Source organism: Lates calcarifer, linkage group LG20, assembly GCF_001640805.2.
Source record: "Lates calcarifer isolate ASB-BC8 linkage group LG20, TLL_Latcal_v3, whole genome shotgun sequence".
NCBI lineage: Eukaryota > Metazoa > Chordata > Actinopteri > Centropomidae > Lates > Lates calcarifer.
Window position 1 is genome coordinate 10,456,221 of NC_066852.1, and position 12,363 is coordinate 10,468,583.

At 40.6% G+C, this 12,363-nt stretch overlaps 1 protein-coding gene across 3 annotated transcripts in view; it reads right to left on the bottom strand.

Annotated features, from left to right (window-relative positions):
• Positions 1-12,363, bottom strand: part of LOC108893730 (roundabout homolog 1) — a 95,526-nt gene that overhangs the window by 12,935 nt on the left and 70,228 nt on the right. For all 3 annotated transcript variants that reach the window (XM_051078457.1, XM_051078456.1, XM_051078458.1), the window contains 6 exons: positions 9,862-10,019; positions 5,554-5,674; positions 4,380-4,518; positions 4,149-4,276; positions 1,627-1,751; positions 1,370-1,541 (listed from right to left, as the gene is read on the bottom strand). In XM_051078457.1, the coding sequence (XP_050934414.1) occupies positions 1,370-1,541; positions 1,627-1,751; positions 4,149-4,276; positions 4,380-4,518; positions 5,554-5,674; positions 9,862-10,019 (843 nt within the window). The remainder of the gene's footprint in view (positions 1-1,369; positions 1,542-1,626; positions 1,752-4,148; positions 4,277-4,379; positions 4,519-5,553; positions 5,675-9,861; positions 10,020-12,363) is intronic.

Consider the following 12,363-nt stretch of genomic DNA (forward strand, 5'->3'; position numbering starts at 1 on the left):
TGCCAAAAAAATGAAAGACAGATAAGATGTGAAAGATATTGAGAGGAAAATTGGTGAAGAGAGAGAACAATAGGTTTAGCTGGCTGTGCAGGCAGTGAAGGAAAAAGAAATCAACTTTTCCCCTCCAGCGGAGAGCAACTAATCGTTCATTCGGCAGTAGGTGCATGCTGGAGCCAGCTCCAATCACAACGGCAAAGCCCAACTAATAACAATCCCACTTAGATAACAGAGCTCTCTCTCTCTCTCTTTCTCTGTCTCTTACATTTCAAAACCCTGTGGATATGGGCAGGGGTTCTACATAAATAAAAAAATAAATAAAAAATGGCAAAAAAAAAGGTGATGGAAACACACCTTGAAAACTGCTGGCAGTAATGCCGACCAGTTATTTCCATACAAATGCACCACTCCAAATGAGGATGAGAGGAGTGGTGTGGGATGGAGGGATTTGGGGGGAGGGCAGAGTAGAGAGACACAGGTACCGACGAAGAGTGCAGTGCTATAGACCAATGAAAAAACTGCATAAAACACAACCCCATCTTTTCCTATGTCCATTACCTGTAACAAATTTTGCACTGAGTGGATGCCTCTCATTTCCTTACTAGGTGGCTGCAGAGCGTGTTTCCAATAAGAGCAGCAGATTATCCATTATAACTAAATGGGCTGCATTGAACAACTCAATGTGTCGATGCAGTAAATGTCTGTTTAACCCTGTGGCTATTATCTTCATTAATTTAATATATGTACATAGTACAAAGTTACTCAGACAAATGTATTCATGATCACACAGGTCATTTAATTGGGAGCCTGTGGACTTTCCTGGTGGTTTGTAATTACTGGTGCGAGCCTGCAAGCACATTTAAATTGCTTTTTTCAAACAATTAACAGTGATTTTTCTTCACCTAGGATTTGGATGACAATCCCTCAGACAAGTTTCCATATGAAAGTACCTGCAAATAGTATTATATGTCAATCCTGCAGTCCTGTTTCACAAATATCTACAGTAGAACAGAACACAGACTGTGTTGTGTTAATGGATAATAATTATTGTATTCCCCTAGACACAAGGCTAGACACTCTTTACAAACTATCACCATGGGAACAGAGGTTTTGAGCTCAACATTTGAACAACATCTCCTAAAATCCCTCTCCTGACAGTTAGTAACCAAGGCCAACTACCACACCTAAGGGAGGTAGCTCTCACTATGCTGCAACCGGGGGCCAATTTGTAGCCTAATATACCTGCTCAGCAAAGGAAAACAGCAGCAGAGGAGTAGTCTGTTTAGCCAAAAGACAAAAAAGTGAAGCTAGAAAGGTACTGAATAAAAGAAACCCCACAATTTACCCTCCATCACTCCTTCCCCATACTCACAGTCTGTGACCTCCAGCAGTGCTTTGGTAATGACACTGCCAGCGATGTTGAGAGCCTGGCAGCTGTAGAAGCCACCATCAGAGTGCTGAACATTGGTAATGGTCAAACTGCCCATCTGGGAGACAGACAGGCGGCTATAGGGCTGTGGTGGCTGGTAAGAGAACAGGAGACTCTAGAGGCGAGACAGAGATCACAGAGTTAGAAGCCCATTTGTGAGGGGTGATTCAGCGTGATGACAGACTGAGGGTCAGTCTCACCTCACTGCCCTCCCTCTGCCAGAAGATAGCGGGCTGCGGGTTGCCGGTGGCTTCGCACTGGAAGGTGACCGTCCTGCCCACTGTCACCACCTGGTTCCTGGGGCGTATGGCAAATGCTGGGGGCACTGCAGAGGAAGAGAGGCCCTAATTACCTGGCAGCCTGATACATTCTCATCATTATCAGTTTTAGAAACACCACAGTATGCATAGAAGGCTCAAGGAGCAAAGCTGGCTGAGTGTAGTGTATGCAGCAAAAGCAGTCACTATTTACCTTTTTTAATGAAAAAATAGCACATTTTTATTCATTTACCCACACGCAACGTGAATTACATACTGTATTGGTGGATGGAATTACAGTGCAGATAGGACAACGACAGGGGCTCATGATTTCCCTGTTGTTGTCTGATGGTGGATGAGGGATGGATGACAACTTACCGGTGTTGACTAAAAGGGAAAAACACAAAAAAGTGTATGAGTGATCAGGGTGCATACAGGGATGTGCAACTGCAATGATGCACTTAACAGTACTAGCACATGCTTGAATGAATGAGCACAATGGAAACGATACAAAAAAACAGTAAATGGTAGTAATATAAGTAAGTAATATAGGGGTGCAAATAAAAATGTGTCTACAAGTACATTACAAATAACTGGGTTTTTATTCATTTTATTTTATCAATATCCTTATATTTCTATCATTTTCTCCTAACATGGTTTTTATGAGAGGATTCATTTTATCTCACTGTTATTCTTCGACACACAAAAAATGGAGAGACACAAGGAAAAAAGGAGAGAAAGAGAAAATGATGATTTCACAGTAAGATAATACACATCTATGTATTTTACGCATAAATGCATGTCACAGATGTCAAAGGACAAGGCGCACTATTTAGCCCTGATTAGACCCCGCAGGCTTGTTGATTTGTGAGGTGTGAAAAGAATATATAATTGCTGGTTTGAGTTACATAGCCAGCCAGCCTTGAGGCATATTTAGACAAAGATACAATCCCCTAATGAGGACATAAGCCTGTGAGGGTTGGGGAAGGAGCATTGTGTCTGGAAAGAGGGGAGAAGGGGGAGCTGCTGGTACTATGCAGGGCTCTGCTCCTCCTTAAATCTGCTACACAAAGACATATTTTGAGATGGGAGCAACTGTACATCTTGACATCTGTAAACTAGATTTATGGTGAAATGACTGGCTAGCTAACCAGCTGGTTTTGGAACTACTGTGAGAGGATGACTGCGGTTATTGCTCAACATTTTTGTGTTCAAAGAATGTTTTTAGAAAAGTAAAGCACATGATTTTTGTCTCGCGCAGAAAAAGCTGGGCTTAAGCACCCCCTCTGGAAAGACATGTGTCATGTTTGGGCAATTTTATTTAATTTATCAAAAAGTTTCTCCCAAGTTAATGTCTGAAAGATTACAGATCATTTTAATGAGTACAACGCTGAAGAGCCATTTCATTTCTCTGCTTGGAACCTGTGCAAACCTTAAAATGAGTAAGCTCCTTGGCCTGCTACATCTGTTTCAAATGGCAACTGTTTAATATCAACCAAATGTTCTAAGTCAGTAAAAATGATTCTGTGGTTAAGAGTACAGCTATGATTGAGGTAGCTGGAGGTTAATACAGAGAGTTTTTTTTTTACATTTAATTATGAAACATTCATTTAGAAAGGTCTCTGTTTCCTCCCATAATGCAACTTCTACTCATCTGCCAGTTATTGTTGCCCTTCTCCATTCATGTGCCCAAATTAGCTTTGGTCCCCCACGATGCTTGTTTTCTCAGGTTTTTGGAGGGAGAGGAAGACAATGTAATTGGAACCATGTCATTTCCCAGCATGCAACCAGCCCTGTCCTATCTTTAATTAAGTCCTACTGTCCTCGCAGTCTGTGTCACCCACTGTGTTGCTGCTGTGTGTGCATGAGTGTGTTTATGTGTATAGATATACGTCTGTGTATGCAACTATGTGAGGTGTCCTGCTGCTCATTTCCTGTGACTGATTTAAAAACTAAAGGGTGTCATTGTGGTGGGACGACTTAGACCAAATGAATCCATTTTCCATGGTCACGTAAACATTTACTTTGCATGCTCTCCTCAGTTTAAACAGGACATTACTATGAAAGATACTGTAAACAAACTGCTGCGATGTCCTATACTGCATGCTATTTGGAACTGGTGACTGCTGCAGTCATTATATAACCTCCAGCCAGGAAGAAACACAAACACCCCAGAGATAATTTTGCCTGCCAGTACTGTCCTAAGAGAAACAGCAGCCTGTAAGTTACAATGATGAAACTTGGTCCACATAAAAGGCAAGGTAAAAGTCACTGCATACTAATTTGTGACACTGTAAGATAGGATTAGTTCTCCTGTAACGCTATAAGTAGCTGCTCTGAAAAGATTTCATCCATGAAAAGGAAATCCTAGGCCCTGAAAAAAGTGTGTGAACTGTATACTGTATTGAAAAGAGGTTGGTACTAGGTTTGGAGGACATTACATGTGAGGGTCGGGTTGTACTGACCGTGCACAGTGAGCGTGGCGGATGCCTCAGACTTCCCAACCATGTTTTCCACCACGCATGTATAGGAGCCCTCATCCGAAGAGGTCACTTGGCGAACAATCAAAGTATGGTCCTCTAGGATTTCAAATCTGTAGGGCAGGACGGACACACGCAATCAAGAGATGAAAGAAAAAGTTGAAACACCGTGTTGGCGTGGTAAATGACTGCATGTAGAGGCTCTTTGTGCAGTACCTGCCCTTAGGCAGGTCAGAATCATCTTTCCTCCAGCGGATAGTGGGAACAGGGTCTCCTTGAACCACACAGTGGAACTCCACGCTCTCGTCTGCCAACACCACCACGCTGCTGGGCCGCTTTAAAAAGGTCGGGCGTTCTGGAGGGCAGCACAATAGCAAGCAGTATAAATATCAATATAAATCATCTGGTGACTGCCATCTATGTCCCTATCCTTATTATCCTTGCATAGCTTACATCATTTATTTGTCTATTCTTAAAAGAATATATATCAAAATTGTTTTTTCAACCTCTTTGTGTAGTTGCCATAGCTTATGTAAACTTTACTGTACCAAGTGCAACAATAGATGTTGTATTGTCTCAATTTGTCTGTATAATTTCACAGTAACATGCTCTTAAAGTAAGAAACTTGCTGATTATAGAACTAAGCTATCTTGTTTTTGAGCTTTAAAGTAATATATCAAGTTGACAGAAAATTACTTTTGATTGATTGGCAAAAACTATCAATACTGTCTGTTCCTATGACTCTAACCATGCTTGAAGAAAAATAAATAAATACAGAAAATCTAGCAATATATGAAAAGTCAACTACTTTTTGCAATTATTAGAGTCTGGAAAAATGTAACATTCTAGTGAAAATCCTCTGACAGCCTCCAAAGTCATTTATTATGCACAACCTGTAGAATAACGAATTTTGACCTGTTTCTGCATTCAGCAGGATTATTCTCACAGCCTTGGAACAGCTCTATGAGGCACGTTACTGGATACTCCCAACCTTACCCAAGGTCATCGAACTGTGTGATACTGATAAGAGCTCTATTCTGATGGGAAATGTTAGGAACATGAAAGGGGGATGGAGAATAGAGGCTGGAAGCAGGCATTCAGGGTGGGAGGTGTCGGCAGTAGCGTGGGGAGTTCTCATATTGAAAGGTTTGAGAGGCTGTAGCACCGGATGCATCAGCGGTAGATGTTCAGCACATGTTTGGTTGGAAACCTCTTCACAGCTGGCAGATCGAATGGCAGTCCAGAATAATCAGCGTAATTAATGGGTTATTATACCCCAGTGACAAAGACCGCACACTGGCAAACTAAACCACAGAGAACTGACAGGGTACTTAGACTAACTCAAGCACTGGAACACAGTACAATGCAATCACGAAGCTGCAGATTTTACCCAGAACAGTGAGTTCAGCGATCTCGCTCTCCCTCTCGCCAACCATGTTGGTTCCTACACAGATGTATTTCCCTGCATCGCTCTTCCTGGTGTTGGTGATCATCAGCTTGCCACTGCGGATCTAAAAGAAAGCACAAAACATATTTGCACAGCTGTATTTGCGTAAGACCTAACTACCCTTATGTGTGCTGTATGTGTTTGCGAGTTACTGAGTGAGTGTGGCCCATTCATAATGAGTGTAAATAATCTGCATAAAAAAGTGAGAAAATGTCAAATGATTAAATGATTCATTTGAAAATATACAGTACATTTTTATGCACTTGATGGCATAATGGCAAGTTGTGTTGTATATGTCTGTGTGCATTTGTATGCATCTCCTTATCTAAGGAACAGAATTTGCTCTGCCTGTCAAGAAGCACAGAAGGTCACCTATTATAAAATTACATAATTCATATCTAGTGCCATATTAGCACAGAACCCCGGGAACAAAGACATTGCGTCTTTGTAGATTCATTCCTCAGATGTTCACTCAGCATACTTTGCCTTTCGCAAACTTTTTAGCTTCTCTACACTGGTGTTTGCACACCCACACATACAGACACACTCACACACACACACACAACAAAGAGGTGGAGGATATATACACTTCATGCTGTTTTCAGTCTTTTCATATCCTATCCACCATACGCCCCCACAGACTGTGGTAGCTGTCTTTATGGTGCTTTGAATGTGAGCTGCTGTATTGATAGTCTGCAGATACCCAGTGTTAGAGGTGATGCCACAGCAGCAGTGAGCAGATGTGTAACTATACTGATCTGAAGATCTCAAAACAAACATGAGGCCATCCCCTACACCCTAACATCTAAAGCCTTCTCCCAGGCATCAACTTCAATTAAACTTTAAGGCCACTTATTATGATTTAAGATACACACAGCCCATAATCACACACTTCTGTCATTTCTTAAAAGAGGCCAGAGGTCAAGGCCGCCTACAGTGCCATGTCCATAAAAGAGGCAGGGGATTCAGTGTCATGCTAGACAGCACCTTGCTTGGTGGGCACCAGCTCACAGATGGAATACATCATTAAATTGCTGCTGCAGGGATGAAACCAACAGCCTTTCATTTATTAGTGTAGCCTCCTCCGGGCTAACCTTCCACCGCAAGCAGCTCACACTGTCCACCAGATAAATAACAACTACGAATGGCCTAACTACGGCTGACATTCCAGATCTATTGCAAATGATGTGGTTTTAAGAGGAAGATTTAGCAAACAGTGGTGTGACTTGTGGTTGTGTGTACTTTTCGTACACAATGCCAACCACTAGTAATCACATGGAGAAAGTGGGGGGAATTTGGGAACCAGTATTGCAGATTCAGCCATTCTTGTCAGTATGTAATGGATTAGGTTTGGATGTTTAGATTTATATTAGAGCCAATGCAAAGGGTTTTATATAGGACTAAAAAATGATGTATGATTGCATACAATAACAAGAGTGTTTATACTGTCATGAATGAGCCATGAATGATATCTGACATCTATGTAGGAATCCTAGCTATTTTGGCAGACAGTAACAGTATTTATTTTTTTGATAAAAAAAGAAAAAGAAACACATATTAAGATATAATTCATGAATTTAGCTCATTCAATTTTTTAAATATAGTTTCTAATTTTTGTGTGGCTTATGTGCACATGATGGATATGAGAATTTAATTGAATTAAAGCACAGTTGTTAATAAACATGACATAACAGCAAATATGAAGAAAGGGAATTTATGACAGTTAAATACTTTTTTCTAATTACTTGAATGTCAGTGGATATATCTATTATTGGCTCATAAGCTTTGCCATTCTGTAGCTTTCCATTTCAAAGAGTGGGCACTAATATTTTCATCAAATGCATATTAAATCCAGGTGATTGAGGTTATCCACTTGAATCCCGGATTAAGAGATTTGTGTCTTAAATTCACAGGGCATCCATGGGCACTCAGCCTGCTGAGTCTTTGTAATAATTGTTCCTTGATGAACCAATATCAAATTCTGTGGCGGTGTAATGATGCCAGTAAAGTATTCCTCGAGGACTGCAAAGATGATCCTGCTCTAACCAATGGCTTTGACTCACGCTATACTTCTGTTCTGCAACTTTTTGCTGTTTGCTGTAAATACTGCTGCACTATAGTAACTTTAGCAGCTGATTAAAGAGCAAACCAAGCGCTTTTTTATTTCCTTCACTGACCAATCCTCGTTTTTAGCAGCAATTCCATTGCTAAGAAATCCAAATGTGGTTTGTCTATCCTCCATCTCGGACACTGAAACCTCAACTTTCATCTCTGCTCTGTTTCAGTATATTCCCTTTCTTCTTCACATAGCCTTAGATGCCCTAAAGGCACACGCAGTCTCAAGCTGCTTGTAATTTACATGCATCCTGCTGAGTAAAGACACTTTACTTATTAATTAAAATCTGTAAATCACACTTGTATGTATGTATATGAGAACATTCTAAAAATTGTCCTTAAGAATTAACTCACAACTTTATGTACATATTAGTATTAATAAATTATGGTCCAGACCACAAGGGAAACACTCAAAAGGCCTGAAAGTAGCCATGAATCCCTCATAGTGGACTCCTTTGGTCTTTGTACAGTAAGTGATGTCTTTGAGTGAACTCTCATGGCAAAGACATATTTCCATATAGAAAAGATGATTGGGGAGGACAAAGACAGGCACGCAGAAAGTACAAAGCAAAAAGCTGCCTTTGTATTTCCCTCAGAGGAGCCTACCCCCAAGCTCTGATCCATGCCTCTCCTTAAATCAGAGATAGCTGCTCTGTCCATCACAGTCCCCTAGAGAGACTCTACCTGTCACTTCGCACTAACATAGTCTTTGAATCTTTTCCGGTGTGTCCCTGGGAGCACGCACAGACATTCATATAAACAAACCAACACAGGCTTACACACACACACACACACACACACACACACACACATACACACACACACATACATACACAAAATAATATTGCGAGTTGCTCAAACCTGGTCATATGCCTGGGTTAAAGGAATGAGAAGCCACAACCCATCAGGCACAAAATCAGTTCAGTTTATACAAAACTCACTGCTTGCATATGATAGCTTTCTATATCAGATTAATACAATGCTACCCTTACTACTCTCAGCTCATTGCTTTTTTCTAGTATTGTGTATTGGTATATAGGTACTGGTATCGTGTATTGTTGCCATGAGTCATGTGAAACAGCATTACATGCATCACTTTTTTCTGATTAATTATTTTATAGTCAGCATTTTCCTATTTCCTGGCAGTTTCAGTTCTGCATGGGCAGGGATTAAGATGATGTTAAGATTTACACCAAACAACTCATATTCATATGAGAACCTCATATGTTTTTTATGTGGATGTATCATGCGGTAGTCAATATTATGTCTTACATGAGGAAAAAATTTAAAAAATTGTCATTAAAGGTGCTATATATGTAACTTTTTGCAAACGTTAGGTAGCCATTGTTAGCACCAACCAAGCAGCATTCTTGCATTTATAAGACAAGAAGTCAGAATATGTCCTCTGGTCAGTGCTACTACTACACACTCTCATGTTGAACTCAGGGCAGACTGGATGCTACAGTGACTCACTGTTATGAGACAGGCCAGGCCTAGCTGGTTAGCATGCTAACTTCAGTAGAAGAAAAGAAGTGATAGAAATATTTAACACCAGAGATGCTTTCCACAGCTGAGACAGCTCTTGGTGAGTAAAAGAATGAAGTCTGATGCTGAACTTTTAACATGTCTTATAGACTGGTATGCAAACAGTTGTTAATGCTAACAGTAATAATATAGCAAAAACTAATATGTAGTACCTTTAATGGTCAGAATAATAGATGTGATAGTTAATAGACAAATAAATGGATAGCCTGAGAGACAATTAATCAGAAAAAATTATAATCAGTTCATATTTTTAGTCATATATCAAGCAACAATGCCAAAAAAAATCACTGGTTCCAGCCTCTCATATTTGAGGACTTGCTGCTTCTGTCCTTTTTATATCATTTCAAATTGCATACCTTTCTGTTTTAGACTGCTGGTTTGACATAAGAACTCTGAATGTCACCTTGAGCTCTATTAACTTGTGATGAGCATTTGTCACTATATTCTGACATTTCATTAACTAGACAATTAACTGGAAAAAACACTACAATAGATTATCCAATAATAAATAAGAAAATCAAAAAAACATGATTAGTTGCAGCCCTTTTCAGAATAATGTGTAATGTTCAAGCTTATAATGGCATCTCTTACTGTGATGCGTTCATCTCTGTCATCTAAATTGCCTCCATCTTTCCTCCAGGAGATTGTGGGTTCAGGGTGCCCACGGGGTGGTTGGCACTCAAGCACTGCGGGCTCACCAACCGCAACCATAACATCTACAGGGTTCTGTCTGAAGTCATCACGTAAAACTGGAAAAGACACAGAAAAGCAGAACAAAGTGGAGCTTAATGATGTGTGACCATGATTTGACAATGGCAAAGCATAATATTTGCTTATATTGGTGCCTTCAAGTGGAGTTGTATTTATTCTGTCAACATGAAGAGTTCATTTCCATGTCTTACTGATGTGGTATTCACAGTTTTCACAAGTGGGGAATTTTATAGCTCTAATTTCAGAGGCTGTGACATAATTTATGCTGTTGTTTTTTGTTTTTTGTAATTTCAGAACCCGTGGAAATAATTATTTATTATTTTATGATTTTACTGCCCATCACTTTGTTGTTCCTAGCATGGCAGTGAAATGCACAAAACACAAAATTATCACCACTTTTGTGAGAGGAACAAGGCCTTGATCAGTTTTTATTGTTAGTCACCTAGCAACAATTTTCTCAAGAGTTAAACCACTTAAACAGCAGGATACTATGTACTTAATGTCAAAAATCCAACCTTAAAAGTTCCACTTGAATAACAACACATAATACCAAATAATAAAGGTTTTATTTTCTTGCTCTGTCCATTACACATTTAAGACCAGCACACAAACCCAAAATGCCTTCTTTTTGATGAGTTGTTAATATTCTGTTTATCTATACGCCTCTCTGTCAGTCTATCTAACAGTAATTCATTCATACAGAACTGTAATATATATGACAAACTCCAAGGATCTCTCCCTTACTCAAACAGGGGATAAGGTCTATTGAGACTTGCTGCTGAGAAGACTGGCTGTCCTACTGGCTGACAGTAAGGCGAGAAGATACACTGCTACAGAGCACTGCAGAAAGGTGAGATCCAGACGGCTCCCCTAGCAGGCAGCAGAAAGCTACCACAGCAATTTATCATCTTTCCACAACGAGCAGGCTGCGCACAAAAAAAAGAGCTTGCAGCCAGAGGCTGGAGACAAAGCAAACTCTCATCCACCCCAAGAAGCCAAGCAGAAGAGTGTGATTTCTAGCGGTCACAGGCAGCTCCTTCCTGTCTCCACCAAAGACTGTATATAAAGATCTTCACTGTACAGCCTCAAGCTCCAAACGGCATGAGCAGGAGATTCTAAAATCTTAAATGTGTCAAAAAGATAATTTTAGAGAAAAGTAATTTGCAAGATTACAGCAGAGGATAGATATGAATAACAAGGAAGTGGAAGTGTAAAAGAGAACGCTGTACATCATGAATGAAAAAGGCCTTTTATTCCATAAAACTGACCAGATTCCTGCTCCTGATGAGGTGAACAACATGTGCTAATGTAGACGCCTGTGCATGAGTGACTGCTGTTAAGTATTCCTGGTCTTGAATTACAGGAGGAGGGGGGGGCTTAGAACCTGAACAAGCCAAGGGAGCTGAGCCAACACAGAGCTAGTAGAACAGCTAGAATTCAGTAGAGCTGGGTTGGGGTGAAAAGACAGGAAACATTGAGGAAAAGGCATAATCACTCCCAGATGGCGGCAACCCGTTCACCTCTGGCTACAGATTTGTACATAACACTGGGCAAGCGGGCCCGAGATGCCTGACGAGCGCCGTGGATGTGGGAGAACAAATTGGGATGACCTTCTAATTGGAGGTATTTTGGCCCCCGCATCTCTTTGAGCTCCACTTTGCTGCTCTGCCCCTCTGATCCTCTGAGCAGGGTTTGCGACTGGCTGACTGCAGTCGACTGAGTGCTGATGGGAAACAGCTGTCTGACGCCCCCCACCCACCTCCCCGCTGCTGCCGCCAACACCACCATGTCACATGATAAAAGGCATTCCTCGTGGGACACAAAAACATGGTTGAGGTTACTTCAGACAGGAAGAAAGTGAGACCATCACAACTGCCTGTACAGTGTGTGTGTGTGCGTGTACGCGCATGTGTGTGTGAGTGTGCATGTTGATTGATCGACTGATACTATCTTATAATTCCAATAGCAATCAGATTACACATCTGTTTTTACTATCTTGTGAGGTCCAAATGTCTCCATTTGAAAGCCTGGACTATTTCCTCAAGCCCCTTTGGTAAAGATCTATTTTTGGTGATAGCCTTAGTCAGTGTAAGAAATAAAGCTAGAAGAGATAAGCTTAAAAGCTGAGAAAGCTTATGAAGGTTAGCGATGAACTTTCTCATAAATGTGCATGTTTATGTGTGTGAACAAGGCAAAGTTGGCTGGTTTTTGCATGTTACACTATTGTGCTGGGTAAGCACACAAATAATCCGGAACATGTGTTTCGTAAAACTGACTGTTTATATTCTCAGAAGGAAAAATGTATCTGCTTATTACGTTATAATAGGAAATTATGCATGCCCAAGTAAAAACCATACAAGCAGAGACAAATGTAAGTAATCT